The 23,227-nt window shown below is 44.4% G+C and overlaps 1 protein-coding gene across 1 annotated transcript in view; it reads right to left on the bottom strand.

Annotated features, from left to right (window-relative positions):
• Window positions 1-243: 243 nt before the first annotated feature.
• The window catches only part of SETD7 (SET domain containing 7, histone lysine methyltransferase), a 57,500-nt gene continuing 34,516 nt past the window's right edge, over window positions 244-23,227 (bottom strand). Inside the window, exons 5-9 of the mRNA XM_027567389.1 lie at window positions 22,830-23,019; window positions 16,571-16,652; window positions 13,828-13,945; window positions 12,187-12,344; window positions 244-5,879 (exon numbers count right to left, since the gene is read on the bottom strand). Of these exons, the coding sequence (XP_027423190.1) occupies window positions 5,699-5,879; window positions 12,187-12,344; window positions 13,828-13,945; window positions 16,571-16,652; window positions 22,830-23,019 (729 nt within the window). The 3' untranslated portion in view covers window positions 244-5,698. The remainder of the gene's footprint in view (window positions 5,880-12,186; window positions 12,345-13,827; window positions 13,946-16,570; window positions 16,653-22,829; window positions 23,020-23,227) is intronic.

Here is a 23,227-nt window from a genome sequence, read left to right on the forward strand (position 1 = left end):
CTGATGTTGCTAATTTTTCTGGATTCATGGGTGTATGTGGTATTATGTCAAATATACAGGATGCTTCTAATCTTTCCATAGCCCTCTCTCAGTTCTTACTATAATGCTTTGAAAATGGTAAAAGGTGAATACCATTTTGAAACTAGTTCAAATGTAAAGTTTGCGTAGTAATTTAAATATATAGATAGACATGGCATGAGAAATGTTACTGCTTTTCTGCAACCAAAGGAAGACAATGACAGGTGATTGTATATTTTGTTTAATACTTGCATTGTTTCTATAGCGCAATTATAGCAATCTTTAAATTGACTTCTCATTACAAATATTTGTCAAGTTTTGTTTCAGAAACATTTTTCCTACTCTCTTGCACATGCACCCAGACACACTACAAAAAACTCATTCATAACACAGTAAGGGCGAACATTATTCATGTAAACATCTTTCATTAATTTCCCATAATTTAAAAAAACCATAGAATTATAGATATTGAATAAGGCTCATAGATTTAGTTCAAATTCCACAAAAGACCAATCAAAGATGCTCATTAACTGTGATGAGGTTAACTTTTGGTTGCAATAAATGCTGAAAGCATTCCCTTGGCTTCCAATCCTTAAACATACCTCACAACCTAATTGATTTGTTTCAGGATAAAAAGAGAACACAGAAAACGCAGGAGAAAAAACTCTTGAAGTAGGGAGCTCGGAACCATGAACCCAACTCTCTTCTATGATAAGCAGACACGACGTAGTCCCTGTAGCTTCCCAATGCATGAATCGAGATGAGTGACAGTCATCCAAAATGTAACCAAGTTGTATATTAAGATACATCAGTACGTGTGTACATATTGCTAGTATACACAGTGAAAATCTGTCATCATATTTATCATTTCATTTCATCCAGGACCAAAGTGGAAAAAAACAAAACCCACTCAAGTTGACTATCATTATAAAGGAGTGTTCTAGTAAGAGTCAGGGCAGTTGGGAGGTATGTCCTAGGGAGGTGACTGGTCTTGATGTTAAAACGACTTCTAACAACGGTGTGTCAAGTCACAGACAGAGGAAGCAATGATCTGCGTTATCCAAGGATGTCTCTCTCTGGTGGAAAGTTTGGTGCTTGGGTGCATAGTTGCCCAGAGCTGAGACAGGAAGTGGACTGTGCTGAGAAATGGGCCCTGCCTTGCCAGCAGGACCCTCCTCCATCCTCTCTCGAGGTGAAGGCCCGGAGGCAGGGACTGCTGGCAAAACCGAAGAAGCCCCACCCGGGGGATCTGAACCCCAACTCCACTCAGGGCAGCCTCCCTGACGTGTGTGACTAGGCAGTAAGGGTGACGGTAGATGGCGGCCAGAAAACCCGTTCCAAGGTTCCCACGGCCACGTCTGGCTTCTGATTCTGCTGCCCTGCAAAGAAATTGTGCTCCAGATAACTGCACCGGTGTCTCTAATGCCTCTGAGTCACTCCCGGCCCCTGAAGGCCTGGAGTGATGTCACTGAAGGGTGGACACAACTCCACGAGCACCTAACTTCCACCAGGAAGCGGCTGAGGCACTGGGAAGCCTACAAGCTGTCTCCACGTCGGGGGCAACAACTCGGGGAAGTTGCCACGCGGCAGAGTTATTTGTAGGCTTTTGATTCTTTAAAAATCAAAATTGATCTGCATTATATCTCAATAGACTCAGAGAATTCTCACCAAAAATTTTTGCAATTTGTTTAAATAGCACTGGAATAATTCAACTTCATTTAAATATATTCATTCTACCATGAAAATAGTTCATACAAACATCTATTTACATACAAACACATTAAAATTTGTGAAAAGGGTTTCCGTCCCTGTGGTTGTATGGCTTGAAATAGTTTTCATTGCTTTGAATATGTCTGCACACATTTGGCAAAATAAAACCTTAACAATTTAGTATTTTTTAAATAAAAATAGACACCAAAGTTCCAAATTCCTGAAAAAACAGAAAAAAAAAAAAAAAAAACTATCAAGGTACCTCAAGTAGATGTAAAAATTTCATATATTTTGTGAACCTTTGATCTGCGGCAAATAAACATTACCACTATCAGTCTTGCAACATAGTTTTGCTTGTTTTTCTAAAACAGAAGATGTCTGGATTCTAAATCACTACTCTTAAGACAGAAACTTGAGGCAATTGTTTTAAAACAAAGCACAACAGAAAAACGATACCTTCCTGGAATATCTTAAATGCAGTTTGCAGTGAGTGATTTAGAATTTCATAGATTAAAGGAAAATTACTAAAGTGCCACATACGACTCACGGAGAAGACAACCCTTGAACTCACTGTTCACAGTTACTGCAATTTTATGGTTACAACTAAATATCATCAATGGTTACACTTGGCCTTCACGCTGGCCTTTTTCAGGTTGTTGGTGATGAGGAAACTGTTTTTCAAGTGTGAAGAACCCCCAGAGGGCAGATAAGTTTAAAGACAGCCTCAGACAGGTTCAAAGGGCTCTTCAACAACAAATTTTCTTCTCAGTGTCTCAGGCAGACCAGGGATGAAGCAGGTTAAAATAAGAATAGGTACTGCAAAACTCAAGTCTTCCATGTCAGTTGCTTTTTAATCTCATCATTCCTTTTTCAGAAATTCAATCCTTACGTTTGTTTTTTTCTGAGTCCATTCAAATGCCCGTTTGGGGACATACTCCTACAGATTAGTTCCTATTCCTAACTCTAACACAAGATAATATTTTGTCATAGAAAAGCTGCTAAGGGAAAATCTAGTCATGCAGGAGTTGGACTGAGATGGCTCTGATTGAATCTCCTGGGGACCATGGCATCACATACCCATCTCAGCACTGGCCTTTTCTGGGGAGCCAGAAAGTTACTCCTGTATCCCCACTACACGGATTCTTCCACATTTCTGTGCTGTTGCTCATGAAACTACCTGCTTCCTGACACAGCTCCTTCCACAGCGGATATCAAGACTCAGTAGAAAAATACATCCCTCAGCTTTGGCTCAAACAGGGAAAAAACACCCTTATTCCCTCAGCAGTTCATTCCTCAGGGGACCCCGACCCCCTTGGCGGTTTTGTCTACCTACAGAACACAGTGAATTTTAAGGCGCCCTCTAACCCCACCCTGTGATGAAGTCTTACATTTAGGAGTGTCGGGGGAGGGCAGGGGATAGGAGGAGCGGTAGATTCAGACATGGATGCAGAGTGATGGAGAGAGGTACTCCTGGAGGGAAAGACAGACAGGGCCCCAGGGGAGCACACAGAGGGAGCGGGAGCGGGGGATCAGCTGGTGGGAGGGGGGGATCAGCTGGTGGGAGGGGGGGATCAGCTGGTAGGTTGCTATGTAGGCACACTGGGGCATTCTCACAGATGACAGAGAGAGAGAAGAAAGCAGAGGGCATGAGAAAGAAGAGCCCGGAGATGCAGAGAGGCTCGGGTTGCGGGCACTGCCTCCTCTGATGTGTCTGACTGTCACAGACACACTGCCAGGCTCTGAACTCAAAGTGTTGTCATTCACGATGTCATCTGAAAAATGGATTTGTGCTGGTTAATCACTACTATTTAATTCACTTCGATCGCTTTTATCAAAAGAAAAGAGAAATTCCATTTGAACGGGGTAGCCCATTGGTATAGAAATGACACCCCAGGGCAGCCTGAAGTCCTTGCTGTGGGGTTCTGTGCCAGTCTTCCCCCTGACCTCACTCCCAACGCCACCGACCAGGGTTAGTTCAAGCCATCTTTCTCTGGAGACAGTCACTCACTTTGGGACACGTTTGAAGGAAAGCACCTGTCGGAATACAAGTCCCAAGACTCCGTCGTCTGTCACAGTTCACTGAACGGTCTCTTTCTACAGAATAGAAGCGATCCTATCCTGGTGCCTTTTAATCTGAAAACTTCTCAGTTCCCTTCCTGGAAGATCTTTCTGGCAGCCCTCAGAACTTCTCACAAGCGAACCAGCAGCATATCTCCCTGAAACCAAGGCCACTTAGCTGCTCTGCCGGGGGGACACAGGGGCTCTGGGAAAGTCTAACCAAGGGAAAGGCTGAATCCTGTGCCTGGAGCCAATTGCCAGAACTGAAAGCTGTGAGCAGCTCTGGATCAAGCACTTCTGTGAAGTTCTTCCCACAGCACGTGTAACTGACACAAAATAGCCAACTTCCCCCTGCCTGTTTCTTTTCTCCTTTCTGAGCCTCCCCTAGTTACAGGAGCTACAGTGTGGAAGGCTTCAGCTTTCAAGACCAGACTGACTTGGTGACAGGTGCTCTGCTGACAGCTGTGACTTGGAACAAATGTTAATCTCTAGATGCCCAGCTCCAAGCGAGGCATCTAGGGAAGGCGTAGCTGTGGCATGTGGCAAGGGCACTTGCCATGACCCCCAAACTCTCAGAATTCATTCAGAGCAATCCCAGTTAAATTACATACCTAATTAGCTAAACTAAAAAACAGGGGGGTTTCTCTTTATTTCTGCAGTTGTGATTACACATGGCTAGCAAAATGACTGAAATGCTATCGATACGGTTGCTTTTAAACTATACAGGTGTTAATCTTAATTCACAAGGCTTTGAAGCAGGTAAATGATTTGAAATTACAATGATGAAGAGTTAGTTTTAGCAGTTAAGGTTTGATTTGTACCTAGTGATCAGTACATCTCTCTTAATAGTAGCGATTTAAAAAGAAACAAAACAAAGGACTTTCAAATTCTGGATTAGAATTCAAGTTTGCTATTTGACTTTTGAATTCAATGTACTGCGCCACAAGCCAGACTGCTCTATGTTATGTACATTTAATGTGTATCTAAGGAGAAAAAAAATGACTAGCACTATTGAAGATACTGCAAAATTGCCACAGTTACTGCTTAGAAATACTAATTTCCCTCTCTTCTCTCTTAAAGTATATATTACAACTCTTCCATAACTTAATGCAAACAAAGTAAATTCATCTCTTCTCACATCTTAAAGCAAAGATATCTTTGTTTACATGCGAGAATAATAATTCTATAATAATAGCCTGGCACTAGGAGCCAGGTCTTTATATTAGGAAATAATAATGAAACAATGACAGATCGATAGAAAGAGCCAGAGAGACCTACACGCTGGCGAGGACACGAAATCTGTTTGGAAGTTTTCTCTTGTGAAAGATACCTAAGAGAGAGAAGAGGACTAAGGGGTGAACTGACTCAAAAAGTGGGGTTCTGTTCGCTAGGGGGCAAAAAACAAAGCCATTCTATTGCAAGAGACAGATCAAAGGTTAAAAGGCAAATTATACTACATTTACAGAATAAAAATGTAGTAATTCTCCCCTTCGTATGGCGCATATGCAAATGTGACACCACAATTTGCATTGGCCATAGAAATAAATCTCATGGAAAAACCACTGACTAAAAATGACTGAAAAACCCCCTTATTTTCCCTTTTTTCAGTCTAATCATTTGGCATCTCTGAAGCGGTACAGATTTAGACTTGAACCACCCAAGAACATCATGCTGTCTTCTGTCAAGTGCTCGACAGTACCTCTCAGGAGGGCGTTGTTGCGAGGCTAGCTAATTTTAAATCTGGTATGAGTAATACAGTCAGACCTAGTTAGTATTCGAGAAAGTCGTAGCGAACGCAGAGAGGGTGTGATGTCACAGCATGAGCAGTCCCTGGTTGTCCCGTTGTCGGATAAACGTAGTGCATAGATCCAAGTTTCTATTCCAGGTCCCCTGAAGCCCGGAGCCAGGCCTTTCACTTCTGCTGGGTGGCCTGGAAGGCCTTCAGCTCCACCTGGTACCACTCGGGGGCTTCTGGCCCGCTCTTCCCTGGGGGGCTGTGGTCGTAGCCATAGGCAACGGTGAGTTCCTCGTTGGCCTCCACGGCTCGGAGGGTGCGGATGCATTTGATGGGCCCGAACCGGGGGTGGACAAACCTAGACATCAAGAGGCACACAGTCATTCCCAGGTGGACCAGAAGGTCAGATGCAAAGGCTAGAAGGGCTGAGACAGGGATCACCCACATGCTGTGGCCTAGACACCAGGGGCAGGTCCTCAGGGTGACGGCCACAGAGGAGCCAGCATCAGTGTTCCCTGGGAGCCTGGTGCTCACGGTGACACTTAGGCTACCCCACCCAGACGTGGCAGTAGAGTCTGCATTTGAACACACTTCCCCTCCCCCAGGGGACTCATGTGTGCACGCTCAGTCGCTCAGTCATGTCTGACTCTCTGTGGCCCCATGAACCGTAGCCCGCCAGTGTCCTCTGTCCTTGGGCTTCTCCAGGCAAGAATACTGGAGTGGGTTGACATTTCTTCCTCCAGGGGATCTTCCTGATCCAGGGATCGAACCCTCTTCTCCTGCCTCCTGCACTGCAGGCAGATTCTTTACCACTGCATTGCGGCTTAAAAAGCATGGCCCTGGGACTTCCCTGGTGGTCCAGTTGTTAAGACTCTCTGCTTCCAATGCAAGAGGCTGGATTGGACCCCTGGTTCCAACTAAGAGCCCACCTGCCATTTGGGATGGCCAAAATAAGTAAGTAAGTAAATAAAAAGTATGGCCCTATCTTTCTTTTTGAGCATATTTGGCCCTCTGTATTTATAAATCAATAGCCAGATCTACCCCAAAAATCTGTCTTTAATGAGAAATCAGATTCAGTGTAGTCTGTCAGCATTTCAGCTCATCCGGCCTGTAGCATCAGATTACCTGACTGTGTCTCAGGGCAAGGGCACTTCTGGAGTTTTAAGAGAGAGCCCTGTGGATTTTCAAAAGCAAAAAATGCTGTATTCCATCCTGTACTTCTTGAGGAAGTGTTATTTTCTAGTTTTGAAAGTAAATGAAGATTTCTTTGCAAGAGGGAAGCCCTGCCACCCTGCTTCTTTCAGATTTCCCGCTGACCCACGCTGTGAAGGGAGAGGCTGGGCTCATGCTAGGATTGTGCTCATCTACTGAAGGCTCCCAGCCCGGCTCACCTGCACAGCTCCCTGCAGGAGAGCAGGGGCTAAATAAGTATTAATAGATTTGTCTCCTCTAACAAGGGATTCCCAAATGGTGCTAGTGGTAAAGAACCTGCCTGCCAATGCAGGAGATGTAAGAGACCTGGGTTTGATTCCTGTGTTGGGAAGATCCCCTGGAGGAGGGCATGGCAGTCCAGTCCAGTATTCTTGCCTGGAGAATCCCATGGACAGAGGAGCCTGGAGGGCTGCAGACACATGGAAGGCATGGCCAGAGAAAATCTTATATTTTTGTATGCATATGATTGAATCTGTCTGGTTCATTTACATTTTGAACAGAGGGCACTGAAACATTACAGAAGGTCCTAGATCCTAAGTTAGACGGCACATTGTGCGTGATGGCAAGCACTTGGGGGGAGAGGTGTGTCTGCGGCGTACGGACATACTTTGTGTGGGATGAAGAGGAACAGCCGCATCCTCACGTCAAGGGGCCTCAGTGTCTGCCCGTCCTGGGTGTCCTGCGCCCTGGCAAGCACACTTAATTTGGGGTTGAAGACTCTGGTGTGAGTCCTGGTTCCGCACGTTGTTACTGCCTCCTTCTGGAAACTCACCTGTGCAGCTCTGAATCTCACTTTCCTCCTCTGCAATCATGAGACTAGTGATTTTTATCCTCCAAGAGTTCCTGCGGTGACAAAGTGCTGTGCTGTGCTCAGTCACTTCAGTCATAGCTGTCTCTTTGCGACCCTGTGTAACCCGCCAGGCTCCTCTGTCCATGGGATTCTCCAGGCAAGAACACTGGAGTGGGTTGCCATTTCCTTCTCCAGGGGATCTTCCTGACCCAGGGATTGAGCCTGCATCTCTTGTGTCTCTTGCACTGGCAGGCAGGTAGGTTCCTTACCACCACCGTGTCCCTGGCACAACTGAAGACTCTCATCAGTGACTAAGCATGTAAGCAAGCCTGTGGGTGTGTGAGATTGTGCACATGCACAGAATTCTCAAATGCACTCTGGCACAAAAGATATTCCTGGACCAGGGATTTGGGAATTACTTATGAAAATCACAACTCGTGGTCTCTAAAATATTTCACTAAAAAAACTATACTCCTTACAGTAGAATATTACTCAGCCATAAACAAAGGAAGAAATATTGCCATTTGCAGCATGTAGACAGACCTAGAGATTATCATACTAAGTGAAGTAAGTCAGACAAAGATAAATATCATATGATATCGCTTATACATAGAATTGAAAAAAATGATACAAATGAACTTAATTTACAAAACACAGACTCACAGACATAAGAAAAACAAACTTATGGCTGCCAAAGGGAAAGGTGAGGAGGGAGGAGGGATAAATTAGGAGTATGGGATTAGTATTAATAGATACACAATACTATGTAGAAAATAAACAATAAGAACCTACTGTACACTACAGGGAACTATATTTAATATCTTATAACAACCTACAAAAGAAAAGCATCTGAAAAAGAAGACATATATATATATATATATCTGAATCATTTTGTTGTACACCTGAATCTAACACAATATTATAAATCAGATACTTCAAAAAAAAAATACTCTTGAAATGGAGCTCTAGTTAACCTTGTGGTACACCAAAAAAAACAAAAAAAAATCCCACAAGAAGCCTAAGATTTCTCTTATTATCCTCTTGCATTTTCATTTTCCTACTCATTTTCATTATTTTCAGAGTAGAAAACAGACAGACTGAAAAGAAAGAACTCAGTCTCAGGTGCCGATTCTTCAAGGCAGCCCTAAAGCACAGAGGTTTAGAGCACTTCACTTTGACAAGAGCCCTATGTTTCCTGTCCCTGATCTGGGATACTGGTAATAATCACCAGTAATACTGGTGGCCCCACGAAGTTACTGGGAAGATTGAATGACATCGTGCACAGAAGCCTGTACCACAGTACTGGCCTGGAGAAAGCGCTCAGGAAACACTGGGCAAGATCAGCCCTCAGACCACACCTCTGAGCACGCAGTTCGGCTCCTTGTTGATGAGTAGCCTGTATCTATAGCAAGGGAAGCAGTTCCTGTCTGTCATTTGGCACACTGTACTGGACTACAGTTAAAACAGCTTGCAGACGTTGTTGTTCTGTGTTAAAGTGTGCATAACAGTACCAATGATTTTAGAAACAAATGAATCCCATGGAATGGTATCTGAATGTTCTATCTGATTATTATTCAGATAGTCTCTCCTGGGGCTTCTCTGGTGCTTGTGGTAAAGAACCCACCTGCTAAGGCAGGAGACATAAGACATGCGGGTTTGATCCCTGGGTCAGATCCCCTGCAGGAGGGCATGGCAACCCACTCCAGTGTTCTTGCCTGGAGAAGCCCATGGACAGAGGAGCCTGGCGGGCTACAGTCCATAGGGTAGCAGAGTTGGACACACCTGAAGTGACTTGGCACAGTCTCTCCATGACCCCAAGTAATTAATCATTCACACTGGGCTTGAAAAAAAAATTTCTGAGGAGGGACTTGATTTTGCACAAATGGTTTCTTCTCTTTTCTCCTGTGCTCTCTTACTTTTGATGAGAAAAATCATATCCTTGCCATTAAATCACAAAACTCATTCGTTTTAAGGGGCAGCCTAAGTAGCATTTATCGGAGAAGGCAATGGCAACCCACTCCAGTACTCTTGCCTGGAAAATCCCATGGACGGAGGAGCCTGGTGGGCTGAAGTCCATGGGGTCGTGAAGAATCGGACACGACTGAGTGACTTCACTTTCACTTTTCACTTTCATGCATTGGAGAAGGAAATGGCAACACACTCCAGTATTCTTGCCTGGAGAATCCCAGGGACTGGGGAGCCTGGTGGGCTGCCATCTATGGGGTCGCACAGACTCGGACATGACTGAAGCGACTTAGCAGCAGCAGCAGCAGCAAGTAGCATTTATAATCCTTTGTTACCATGGGTTTAAATGGTTATTGTTCAGCTGTGTGCAGCCTGGAACGATGCTTTGGCCTAATTTACATTGGCCACAAAAGCCTTGGAGTTAATAACAGTGTCAGTTTCATTTCACATGACACATGTCCTCTGCCATTTCTGCTCGCCCTTTAAACAGAAGTTGTAGCTTCAGTACTTGGTACTGGCTGCCAAGGAGAACAAGCGACTGCCAGAACAATTTTAAAGCCATCTCAGGGATGCAAGAAGGGACACGCGAATCCTGGCACTTCTCCTACAGATTAAACGCACACGATCTGATCCCGCTTATGTTCACAAGCAAGAGAACCAAGCAACAGCAAACTACAGCTGAGCAGAAAAGACTGCACCCGGCTCCTGGCTGCTAGGAGGAACTGTCATCCTCAGGCTGAGCTAAGGACAGCAGTAACATGGAATCTCAGCTATCCCTTTAAGGAACAGTCAGAAATGCTTGACTTTGGGAAGACAGTTTGGGAGTGCATGAAAACTACTATGATAGTGTAGGACTACTATGTGGAAGAGAGATTGACATTGTACACAAGAAGAAAAGGGATAATTAGGGCCAAGGGCTGGAGAGTACAGGGAAACCTACTGGGGCTCAATAGAAAGAACTTTCTAGTCACCAGAGCCCAACAGCCAACTCCATAGTATGTATTTGTTTGTCCAGACAGCTGCCTTTGTGGATAATGGTAAGGTTCTCATCCATGGATGTTTCCAAGAGGTTCAGTGTGCCATTGGAAGGGGAGGCTCAAACTGAAAGGGATTATTTGATTTTTTAAAACTAATGACTGTGCTGCTGCTGCTAAGTCGCTTCAGTTGTGTCCGACTCTGTGCGACCCCATAGACGGCAGCCCACTAGGCTCCCCCGTCCCTGGGATTCTCCAGGCAAGAACACTGGAGTGGGTTGCCATTTCCTTCTCCAATGCATGAAAGTGAAAAGTGAAAGTGAAGTCGCTCAGCCGTGTCTGACTCCCAGCAACCCCATGGACTGTAGCCTACCAGGCTCCTCCGTCCATGGGATCCTCCAGGCAAGAGTACTGGAGTGGGGTGCCACTGTCCTTTCCCAATGACTGGTGAGATGTAATTCAGGCTTCATAAAATGCACCCATTTAATGTGTACAATTCAGTGGTTTTCAGTTGTGCAACCACAGCCACTAACTTTGGAAGCCTCAAAAGGAACTTCCCACAACCTAAATATCTATCAACAGAGGGATGAATAAAGAAGATGCGGTACATATATACAATGGGCTGTTGAAAAAGAATGAAATAAGGTCATTTGTAGCAACATGGGTGGCCTAGAGATTGTCATAGTGAGTGAAGTAAGTCAGAGGAAGAGGAATATAATATGATATCACTTACACATGAAATCTAAACAGGTGATACAAACGAAAACTTATTTACAAAACAGAAATGGACTCCCAGACTTAGAGAATGAACTTACGGTTACCAGAGGGGAAAGGTGAGGGGAAGGGATAGTTAGGGAGGTGGAGATGGCCATGTACACACTGCTGTATTTTAAGTGGATAACCAACAAGGACCTGCTGTATAGCACATGGAACTCTGCTCAAGGTTATGTGGCAGCCTGGATGGAGGGGACTTTGGGGGAGAATGGATACATGTGTATGTATGGCTGAGTCCCTTTGCTGCCCAATTGAAACTACCGCAACCTGTTAATCAGCGATACTCCAATATAAAATTATAAAAAGGAACTCCCACGCTCATTAGCCATCAACTTTCGCTCCCCCAAGCCCGGCCCCCAGCTCTAGGCAAGCACTGATGGGCATTCTGTGTCTGGGGCGATAGAGGACTGTTCATAGAAATGGACTCACACACCACACGGTCTTTAGTGACTGGCTCCTTGCGTGTTTTCACAGGCTCATCCGTGTTGTTGCCTGTGTCAGCATTTCGTTCCTCTTGGCTGTCAGATGATAGGGACTCTGACTTTATAGGTTGGTTTTTTTCTAATACCCAGACCTCACGCCCTAGGTGTAGGATTTTACAGTCCTCCTTCCTTTCACATCATAAAAGGATTCCCTAATCTCTGCAGTGCAGTTTCAATTTGTACTATTACTTCCAATGACACTAGCCTTAATTTTCCAGAGTGAGAGTGCTGAAGAACAGAAAAAGCCACAATAAAACAGCAACCACAAAGCATAGTATTTCCACAGCATGTCTACTCTTTGAAGCCCTTTTCTATTTCTGAGTTTCAAGTAATAAGCATGAGTAGTCCCCTGGCAGAGGACCCTCTGATATTCTAAGGGAGCCACCTTCCTGGGGGCAGGATATGCCTCTGAGGTGCCCTCCTCATTCCCGGGGCCCCGCGGCTCTGGCAGCTTGGTGTCCTACTCACATGTCATAGACACAGTTTGGAGTGAAGGAGTGATTTGCCTTGTGTCCCAAGGAGGCACAGTACTTGGACACATGGTTGTAGGGCTCAGGCACGTCAATGACCGTTTCCTCGTCAAGGGAGAGGGTGTTCCCATTGAGAGCCCAGTCCCTGCTGTCAACCTGCAGAAAACAAGAAAGTGAGTGTTGGAAACGAGCTTCCTCCCAGGAACTCAAAGGACACTGAAGATATTAACTCATTTATCCCTAACCTCATGGTTTGAGTGTCACATATACGGCAAAAGCCTAAGGCAGCGGTCCCCAACCTTTCTGGCAATGGGGACCAGTTTTGTGGAAGACAATCCTTCCATGGGTCACAGTGGGGGATGGTTTCAGGATGATTCAAGTGTATTGTGCACTTTATTTCTGTCATTGTTACATCAGCTCCGCCGCAGATCATCAGGCAATAGACCCTGGAAGTTGGGGACTCCTGGCCTAAGGCATCCCTTGCACTTTGATGGTGCATACTCCACACACTGATGGTGGGAAGGGCATACATGAGCAGTGCAGGGCAGCTCAACTTACTATTTATTTTTCAAGTAATTTAATTGATTGATTGATTGATTGATTTTTGGCTGTGCTGGGTCTTTGTTGCTGCGTGGGCTTTTCTCTAGCTGCAGTGAGCAGGGGCTACTCTCCAGCTGTGGTGTGCAGGCTTCTCATTGCAGTGGCTCCTCTTTTTGCTGAGCATAGGCTCTAAGGCAAGCGGACTTCAGCAGGTAGGCATATGGGCTGAGTAGTTGCGGCTCCTGCACTCTGGAGCACAGGCTCAGTGGTCGTGGCACCCAGGCTTAGTTATTCTGTGGCAAGTGGGATCTTCCCAGATCAGGGATAAAACTTATGTCTCCTGCATTGGCAGGTGGGTTCTTTACCCCTGAGCCACCAGAAAGTGAAAAGTGAAAGTGTTAGTTTCTCAGTCGTGTCTGACTCTTTGTGACTCCATGGACTGTAGCCCACCAGGCTCCTCTGTCCATGTGAATTTCCCAGGCCAGAATGCTGGAATGGGTTGCCAATCCCTTCTCCAGGGGATCTTCCCCACCCAGGGATCAAACCTGGATCTCCTGCATTGCAGGCAGATTCTTTACCATCTGAGCTACAGGGAAGCCCACGAGCCATCAGAGAAGCCTTCAACTTACTAATTAACTTTCTTCTACCTTATATAAAAAAAGAATTTGAAAGGTGTTTAGGCCATGGGGGCAGGTAGAGCCCTTATGAATAAGACCAGAGTTCTTATAAGAGACCCCTGAGACTCCCTCATCCCTCCTGCATTGTGTAGTTACAGCAAAAAAAGGGACATGAGTGAAGCAGGAAGCAGGCTCTCACCAGACACTGAATCTGTTGGCACCTTGATCTTTGACTTCCTGGCTTCTAGAACTGTGAGAAAGAAGTTTCTGTTGTTCATAAGCTATCTAATCTATATCTTTACTATAGCAGTCTGAGGTTGGCTGTAGAACGATATCTGAGCAATTCTGTAAAAAAGCCTAGTCTTTTGTTTCTTTCTATTCTTAGTGAGCATTAAAGTAAAAGGACCAATGAGAAAATCAAGGGTGTCTGAAACAAAGCCCTTTCACCAATCAAACTGAGTTCCCACTTCTGCCCCACTCACCTCTTGATGTGTAATTCGGACTCCATTGTAAAAAGACATAACAGTGTCGGGTCCCGCAGCTACCTTTGAAAACAGCCCTTCTCCAGCACTGGAAATGAGAGATTCAGCAACATAAACCCTAAAAAGAAAAAAAAAGGCAAATGCTCTGTTTTAGTTTGATATATCATCCCTTACTAACCACCCAAATACCGTCATAGCTACAGAATCCAAAATGTGAGTTCATAGTAATCCAATGACGAAGAAAGAAAAAGTGAAATACAGATTTTGGTCTTGAAAACTGGAGAACGGTGTATACTTACGATTCTCACTGCTCTCTAATGAAGAGACTATTAGTATATATTCACAAAGTAACTCAGTGCTTGATATAAGGTTTTTAAAAATGTGTATGTTTTAATTAATGACAATTTCCACTGTCTTCTTGGACTAGACAAACACTTCCCAAAGCTAGTTAAAGCTATACCCAAGGTTCTCAACCCTGAGATGAATCTTCTACATAAAAGAGTGACAAATAATTAATAAAAGATACTCAATAAGTACTTCCCAACAAAGGAGTTTATAACAAATTAGCTAACTCTGGCCCAAGGATCAAATCTGGTTGTTGTCTGTTTTTGTAAATAAAGTTTTATTGGGACACACCCACACCTATTTGTTCAGTATTATCTAATGACTGCTTTGGGGTTACAAAGGCTGACTTGAGTAGCTGCTGTAGAAACTCACAAAGCCTAAAATATTGACCACGTAGTCCTTTACAGAACAAGTTTGCCAAGTGCTGGTTTTAAGAAGATAGAGCTCATGATTATAGAACAAGATTTATTAAGAGAGTGAGGGCGTGCACCTTAAGTCGCTCAGTTGTGTCTGACTCTTCATGACCCCAAGGACTGTAGCCTGCCAGGCTTCCCTGTCCACAGGATTTCCCAGGTAAGAATAGTGGACTGGGTTGCCATTTCCTTCTCTAGGGGATCTTCCCGATCCAGGAATCGAACTCACATCTCCTATGGCTCCTGCACTGGCAGGCAGATTCTCTACCCCTGTACTACCTGAAGTGAAGTGAAGTGGCTCAGTCGTGTCCAACTCTTTGCGACCCCATGGACTGTAGCCTACAGGCTCCTCCGTCCATGGGATTTTCCAAGCAAGAATACTGGAGTGGGTTGCCATTTCCTTCTCCAGGAGATCTTCCCAACCCAAGGATTGAACCTGGGTCTCCCGCATTGTAGGCAGATGCTTTACCATCTGAGCCACCAGGGAAGTCCCTATTAGGAGAGTACATGCCCCAATCACATAATTTCAGTTATTCCAGCCCCTGTGGTGGATAAAAAGTCTGGTGGAAATGGTCATTTGGGATTTCTGTTATGTAGATCTTCTGCTTATTTGATGGGCTGGAAGGCTGAATTACTGCTTCCACCTCCTGACTCTCTCCCTGGGACAGAGTCATTCTGATTCTTGGTCATGTGACTGCCCTTCAGCTTGCATGGAGGATAATGTCCCTGATCTGCTTTGCCACTAGGCAGAAGTGACTGCAAAGCTAGGTCTCGGGTGTTAAGAAGCATGGCAAGTTTCTGCCAGCTTCCTTGAACTTCTATTCATCTCCACAAGGAGAATATGCCCCAGGGGGGCTGTTGTTTGCTTAGCCTGAGTCTTGGAATGAAGGCATGTGAGACAGACCGGAACCCAACTTGAAACCTGGAGCACAGCCTAGTCCAGCTGGGCTGACTGGAACCCAGTTGAAAGTGGCTGAGCCTCAGCCAATCTACAGACGTATGAGTGCAAAAGAAAATATTTGCTTTCATAAATCGCTGGTAGTCTGAGGCTACTGTTATGTGGCATTATCACAATGACAGTAACAAAAAAAAAGACAGATACATATGGTTAGGGGACTGTTGTGTTTGCGGGGCTAACAAAGACCAAATTTTTCTCTCTGCAAACAGGCCAAAGCCTCATCTCAAGAAAGGGGCCATTCGTTCATTGTGACATTGTAGTGTCAGCCCTGTCAGTTAAACCAGGGAAGAGGCCTTTTCTCAGATGCAGACAGAAAAGAAATGGAAGCCATGATTAAAGAGTGAGGCCAAGAGAAAGTCAACTGCAGATGGCATTCTTACCCACAAACAGGCCAGTCGCTGGGGGATACGAACCCCAGTCAAGAGACCAGAGAAAGCCATTCCAGGAATCCAGAGCTAGAGTTTAGCTAGCATGTCAAATGGAATGGGGCTTGACACTCTGGGATGGAGCTTATAGAATCAGAAAACTGTAATTTGTAAGCTGGAATGTTTTTATGCTTCTTACATTTTATTTACTTCTGTCTTCCCTTAGTGAATAAAGAAATTATCTTGTGCTCCAGACCCTCTCAGCTGGGCTAAGTAAAGCAGCAGACATCTGGTCCTGCCTCGACTAGAGGTTTCAAGAGTGTGAAATGCTCCCAAGGGGCTAATAGAGGCTGCCAGGACAAGAGCCCCAAGAAAGCGGACACCTGGGCAGGGCATAACGGGCTGCCGGACCCAACTGCTGTCCCTTTGTAGAAGCTTCACTCTGGGACCGACACACAGGCTATTCTGTGCTTTATGGGTGGAGAAACTCTCTTACAGGGACAGATGTATGACCATAAAAACGCTCTTTCTCAGAATATACATTTTTTTTCTGCTAGGGAACTCAGCCTGAGTAGAGGGCCACCAAGGAGCAATAATTCCCACCACAAGAGTTATTTAATCTTACATAAATGATGTCATTAAAACCACAAGGGAACAATTACCTCTCTGATTCATATGGGTCTGGAAGAAGAGCATTGGTAGAAATGCAAGATGAAGTTGACTTATCAAAGTGGTACACCGAACCTAAAAAGCAAACAAAAATTTCAGTACAGGCCCAGAGTTAGGGAAGTGCATCAAGAACATTTCTCTCATCAATGGGACAAGCATAAGTTAAATAATGCAAAATGTTACTCAAGTTAGACCAACTAGAATGAAATTCTTCAGTATAAATGGAGAGCTTTTTTTACTAATACTTTTTCATGATAAGAAAGTTTACTTATTCTGAGTGTGCAAACACAATAAAATTTTTAGCTTCATTCTCCGTCATATTCATTATGCGTCTCTTGGTGACTATAATAACATTCATTATTTTTAAGAGAATTTATTAGTGAATACATAAATCCCAACCCATTTTGTCACCTAGTAAAAGATACACATATGGGGTTTCTTTCTTTTGCTGAATATCCAAGTGGAAAAAATACAGAGAGACACTTAGGAAAAAGTTAATCTAAAGTAACAATTTTTTATTACTCCTGAGATGCTTTCACTATGTTCAGGAATATAATAATGAAGTTGGATACCATGTTGCAAAGCATAATTTACGTTCACTCTTTCATTCTTTAAATATCTGGAATTACATGAGTGACCTACATCTAAGCATCATCCAACCCATTGGTAGAACTCACGTTATACTTCTAAGATCATTCCTGATTTGAGAATCATTAAGTATAACAAATATTGTCATAACATCAAATATTCTTATACTAGGGGACTAAAATCTGATGGTTCATTTGTTGAACTTTGTGATGCTGAATTGAGTTGCTAAAAGATATTTTTAGGTTATTATTGAATACAGCAATTGGGTGCTTAGTAGAGGGCATGGGTACCAGGTGATAATGTTAATTTAATTAAACTACGTGATAGGATGAAATAGTTGCTGGTTGGCTAGATAACATGCTTCTTACAAGCAGGTTTACACCGGTAATTACAGACTGCTGTGCAAAATATAAATGGTTAGTTTTCCGATTTGCTCTGGAGTTTTGTTATCAGGTCTTCACAGCCATCAGGAATATCTCCTAAAATTCCATTTTTGCTTTTGATTCACATTTTTCTTTACTCACATGATTTAAAAGCTGCTTGTGTAACTAAAAATTTTAATCGAGAAAAGGCTTTGTCATGAAAACTTGAGATCTCTCTCTGGTTGGATAAGACTGGATAATAGTTTTAAATTTTCCTTGTGGTTTTTTTTCACACTAGACACAGTCTGTAGAATCCAACCACCCACCCTTGGCAATTGTCTCCTTCACTAAAAATAAACATTCAGCCTCACTAGAATTAAGGAGAACAGACTGCTTTTGATAAAGCATTAACAAAGTCATCTTATTTCTATTAAAGTGGTTCAGAAACCAGTTAGTAATTTATTTCAGAAATGAAGGCACACAGCCACTCTAGAATTAACATTGCTGCTAAGCTGCTAAGTTGCTTCAGTCACGTCCGACTCTGTGCGACCCCATAGACGGCAGCCCACCAGGCTCCCCCGTCCCTGGGATTCTCCAGGCAAGAACACTGGAGTGGGTTGCCATTTCCTTCTCCAATGTATGAAAGTGAAAAGGGAAAGTGAAGTCGCTCAGTTGTGTCTGACCCTTAGCGACCCCATGGACTGCAGCCTACCAGGCTCCTCCGTCCATGGGATTTTCCAGGCAAGAGTACTGGAGTGGGGTCCTATTGCCTTCTTTGAGAATTAACATTACTTCTCTGCAAAAAATTAGCCTCCAAGAACCCTCACAGAGCAGGAGGAAGACATAAGGTGTTCCAAAGGCTAATAAGTAAAGAAACAAGTTTACTCCTGAAAAGTCAACATTTTAGGCACTAAGGCATCATAAATTATCCATTAAGCAGTTCCTAAGCAGTTACCAATGGTTACCAGGTCCTCTTTCTTTCTTTCTTTTTAATACAATCAAAACCCAAATTAATGTTTCAGACTAAAAGTCTGAGATCAGTCCATGTCACAGACCATTTGAGTATTTTCAAGAGAGAGAATTTAATACAGGGAACTGGTTACACAGAAGACAGAGAGCTGAGAAGCCAAAGGCGGAAATGAAGAGCCCAGAAACTGTCAAGAGCAGAAAGCCATAACCCTGAGTCATAGGAGCAGTGTTAGTCACTCAGTCATGTTCGACACTTTGTGACCCCAGGGACTGTAGCCTGGCAGGCTCCTCTGTCCATGGAATTCTCCAGGCAAGAATACTGGAGTGGGTTGCCATGTCCTTCTTCAGGGGATCTTCCCCACCCAGGGATCGAACCCAGGTCTCCTGCATTGGCAGGCAGATTCTTCACCGTCTGAGCCACAGAGACATTCCTGGACCTCTGGAGCTGGGGGAGCCCAGGGAAGCTGGATCTGAGGGGAAGTGACCTGCTAGATAATGGAATCAGGAGACAAGCCCCTGCTGGGGACTCTACGGGACACACCGAGGGCTTCTCCCTGCTCCTGTCCCTGGTCTGTGGCCAAACGCAGACAGAATCTGGAGGCACGGAGTCTGGGAAATGTAGGCAAGGGGCAGACACCCCCACCTGCAGTAAAGCAGGGCAGGGAAGGCTGAGAACCAGCACACAAGCAATTAAAGGAAGTTCAAATAAGAAAAAAAAAAAAAAAACCCCAGAAACCCCACATTCCCAAACCAAACATTTCTGTGGAATAGACATCCTATTGTGCACAAATTCTCCTAAGAGCTCCCATCTCCTTTCCTTAGACTAAAACTTTCCTCACAAATGTGCTAAGTGCCAACTACACATAAAACACCACGTTGGGGACTGTGCAGATACAAGCAGGAGTCATGTCATATCTCTTCCTGCTTTCAAGGAGTCAATGTGTCTTCTCCAACACTGACCGTCCCTCCCTCCGCTCCCTTAGACAGGCTGAAGGCACCCTCTCCTCCCTCTATTCCTCTGTCATTGGTACTATGACCTGGGACTGCAATTCATCCATTCAGTTGACAAATGTTACTTCTAAGAGGAGAGCCAAGCCATAAGGATGGAACAGGCAAGGATTTCCCTTGCAGTCCAGTGGCTGGGACTCTGCACTTCCACTGCCGAGGGCCCAGGTTCAACCCCTGGTTGGGGATCTAAGATCCTGCAAGCTGCAGGGCACAGCCAAAAAAATACTAATAAGGACCTATTGCATATCGCAGGGAACTCTACTCAATACTCGAATGGCCTATATGGCAAAACCATCTAAAAACGTGTGGATATGTGTGTGGGCATAACTGATTCGCTTTATCGTACACCTGAAACTAACACAACATTGTAAATCAACTATACTTTGATAAACATTTAAAGAATTAAATTTAAAAAATGCAACTTCAATCTAATTGAAGGGGGCCTGATAACCTGCATTTCTAGGAAACATTCAAGTGATGCTGATAATTGCACTAAAAAAGAGACGGAATAGGCATTAGCCAGGAATGGAATTGCTATGTAAAGAGGCGAAGAAGAAATGAGGAGAGAAGAAATTCCAGGCAGAGGCACAAGGAAACTCCGCAAGAAGCGTTTGTTGATCCAAGAGCACAGAAGTCAGGAGAAGGCAGTCAGGAGGGTTTTAGGTGAGACCCGTGCGTTCTGTTTGCTCCTCCCCCAACCATTGGGCCAGAAGCCACATGACCCCGAAAGCCCTCACCTCTCAGCCAGTCAGTGGCTCGGTACTTGTAAATGGAAGAGGAAGGAGACAGAAACAAGAGGGGCGGAACACAGAGCAAAGACTGGGCCTGGTTCCTCCCACCCACCCAGAGCAACTATGCCTTCTGACCCCTTTGAGACCCAAATTGTTCAACCCAGCCTTAAAAGAACTGAGGCCTGCTGGAATCTTGCCAATAAACCCACCCCTCCTTTTCTGGTCTTAAGTGAGTCTGAAGAGGGTGCTTGCTATTTGCATCCAGGAGTTCTAAGAAAAACCATAATTCCCCTGAGACTGATTACTCTCACTTTCCAAAATGCGTTTCATACTTATACCAAGAAGAGTGTAATAACCACAGTAACTTCCCTGATGGGGCTTTATGGTAGGTGCCAATATCTGTATTTTATAAGGAAGAAACAGGTTCTAAAAGGATAAGTAACCTGCCCCAAGCCACAATACAGTAAATGCTGGAGCCAAGACTCCAACGAGGTGACTCTCAAGTTCAAGACTCCTGCCACTAGAAGTGTTGCCACTTCTGAAGTTTTAAAATCTGCATCACCAACTGGGATCTCCCCCTGGCTGGAGTCTCCTCGTTTCTAAACATTGTAACACTGTCTGCTATTGAAATGGACATGAAGAGTGCAGATATTAGAGTTTAAAGTTCAAAGATTACCTTTACACTTAAAAAAAAAATAAACACTTCATTGTGGAATGACTTTAAATTTACAGAAAAGTTGCAAACACGGTACAGAGAGCTCCTGATGCCCCTCACTGTTCTCCTGTTAATTTCTTATGTTACATGGTACATTTGTCCAAATTAAGAAACCAACATAGCGTTACTATTGAGTGAACTCCAGACTTTATTCAGACTTCACCAGTTTTTCCACGAATGTCCTTTTTCTGTTCCAGGATCCAATCCAGATTCCCATACTGCATTTAAAATGCCTCAGTTTTTAACTTAAAAAAACAAAAACGGAGACATTTATAACAACCCAAGTTGGAGCTAAATGTAAAGCGCTAGGTTTCCTATTTTTGGACAACCACCCTTTGGAGAATCTCCTTCCAATCCACAGAGCTAAATATTATCTAGGCCTGGCAGTGCCTAGATGCACTATCTTTTCTACTTTATTCTTCTTATACCTTAACTTAGATTAGAAATACATATATGTCGGGAAGATCCCCTGGAGAAGGAAATAGCAACCCACTCCAGTATTCTTGCCTGGAAAACCCCATGGACAGAGGAGTCCGGTGGGCTACAGTCCATGGGGTCGCAGAGAATCAGACACGACTGAGCACTTGACTTTCACGTTCATACATTGTTTTCTCAGGAATCAGACCAATTTAGCTTTCTTAATATTGTGCCACTCAAAATATAAAACCTTGATTTTTTCTTTGTATGTTTTCCAGATTTTCTACAGTAAATAATTTCGTAATAAGAAAAAAAGTTTGGTGCCATCCTGTACTTCTAAAAGGAAACAGGACTTTTTCTAACATGGAGACCAACAGGCTCATTTGTGTGTGGAGTATGTCTTCCAAGAAGATGCTAGATTTTCCCCTCCCACCACTTGCATAGTTCAGCATGTGAGATCTTAGCCAATCAGGGGCTGAACCCATGCTCGCTGCAGTGGAGGCACAGAGTCTTAACCACAGATCACCGGGAAAGTCTCAATGTTAGACTGTGAAGAGAGCCCAGGTGCCAACGTGCATTTATCTTCCCCAATCGGAACTCAGGTTGAGTCAGCGTTACAACTTGGAGATCTACCTAATTTGATTCTTTATCAATTAAATCATTAAACTGTAGGGTTTTTTTTTCCCCCTGAGATATATTTTAAACTGATTAAATTACTGCTGTCATTTCTTCACTCCTATGCATTAAAATTATACAGCTATGCCCTTGCCAGGTGATTTTCAGTATCTGCTACTAAAGTGCCTTTGCTTGGCCTGGCCGTGTGACTTGCTTTGACCAATGACAAGTGGGTGAAAGGGGCTTTGTGTCAGTTACACACCGAGGCTTCAAGAGGCATCACAGGTGTCTGCTCATGCTCTGGCTTCCTGTGGTCACCTGAGAAAACCAACCGACAGGGCCCAGAATTAAGACACAGCACAGGCTCTGAGCTGACCAGGGCTTCCCTAGCGTTAGAGAATGGTGGTTCCGTGTTAAAGAATCTGCCTGCCAATCAGTAGGAGACGCTGGTTTGATCCCTGGGTTGGGAAGATCCCCTGGAGAAGGGAATGGCTACTGACTCCAGTATTCTTGCCTGGGAAATCCCATGGACAGAAGGGCCTGGTTGGACTTCAGTCCATGGGGTCGCAAAGAGTCGGACATGCCTTAGCGACTAAACCACCATCGCCAACACCGAACTGACTAGAAGCCTCGAGCCCCACCTGGCCTGGCCATGCCCCACCCAGACCAGTGAATACAGCTGCTTATCAGACCTGTGTTTGCTGTTGTAAACCACTGAAGTGCTGAGGTGTCTCATAAGTGGCCAAGCTGATACACCAGACAAGACAAGGAAATTAACTTCTCCCCAATAAGCCCTGACAACCTGTTTTGGAATTAAAGCAACCCGTCCGAAGCAGATTCAACTTACTTCCAGGCATCAGTTCAAAGTGAGGCCTGCCTTCTTCAGTGGACAGAAGAGTAGCCAGCTTCCCTTCTATCATCTCTCCATCGATGAATTTTCCATACAGGGCCGTCCTTTCATCAGGGTACACGTAGGCTATCTTCTCTCCTGTCATCTCCCCATCTTCATTTACTTCTCCTACAAGGCTGCCTCCATCCTGATGGGAGAAACCCAAAACCAGAAAATATTATATTATAGTATTTATCTATATGACACGACCAGTATTCTTGGGCTTCCCTGGTGGCTTAGCTGGTAAAGAATCTGCCTGCAATGCGGGAGACCTGAGTTTGATCCCTGGGTTAGGAAGGTCCCCTGGAGAGCGGCTACCCACTCCAGTATTCTGGCCTGGAGAATCCCACGGACTG

Source organism: Bos indicus x Bos taurus, chromosome 17 (assembly GCF_003369695.1).
Source record: "Bos indicus x Bos taurus breed Angus x Brahman F1 hybrid chromosome 17, Bos_hybrid_MaternalHap_v2.0, whole genome shotgun sequence".
In the NCBI taxonomy this organism is placed as follows: domain Eukaryota; kingdom Metazoa; phylum Chordata; class Mammalia; order Artiodactyla; family Bovidae; genus Bos; species Bos indicus x Bos taurus.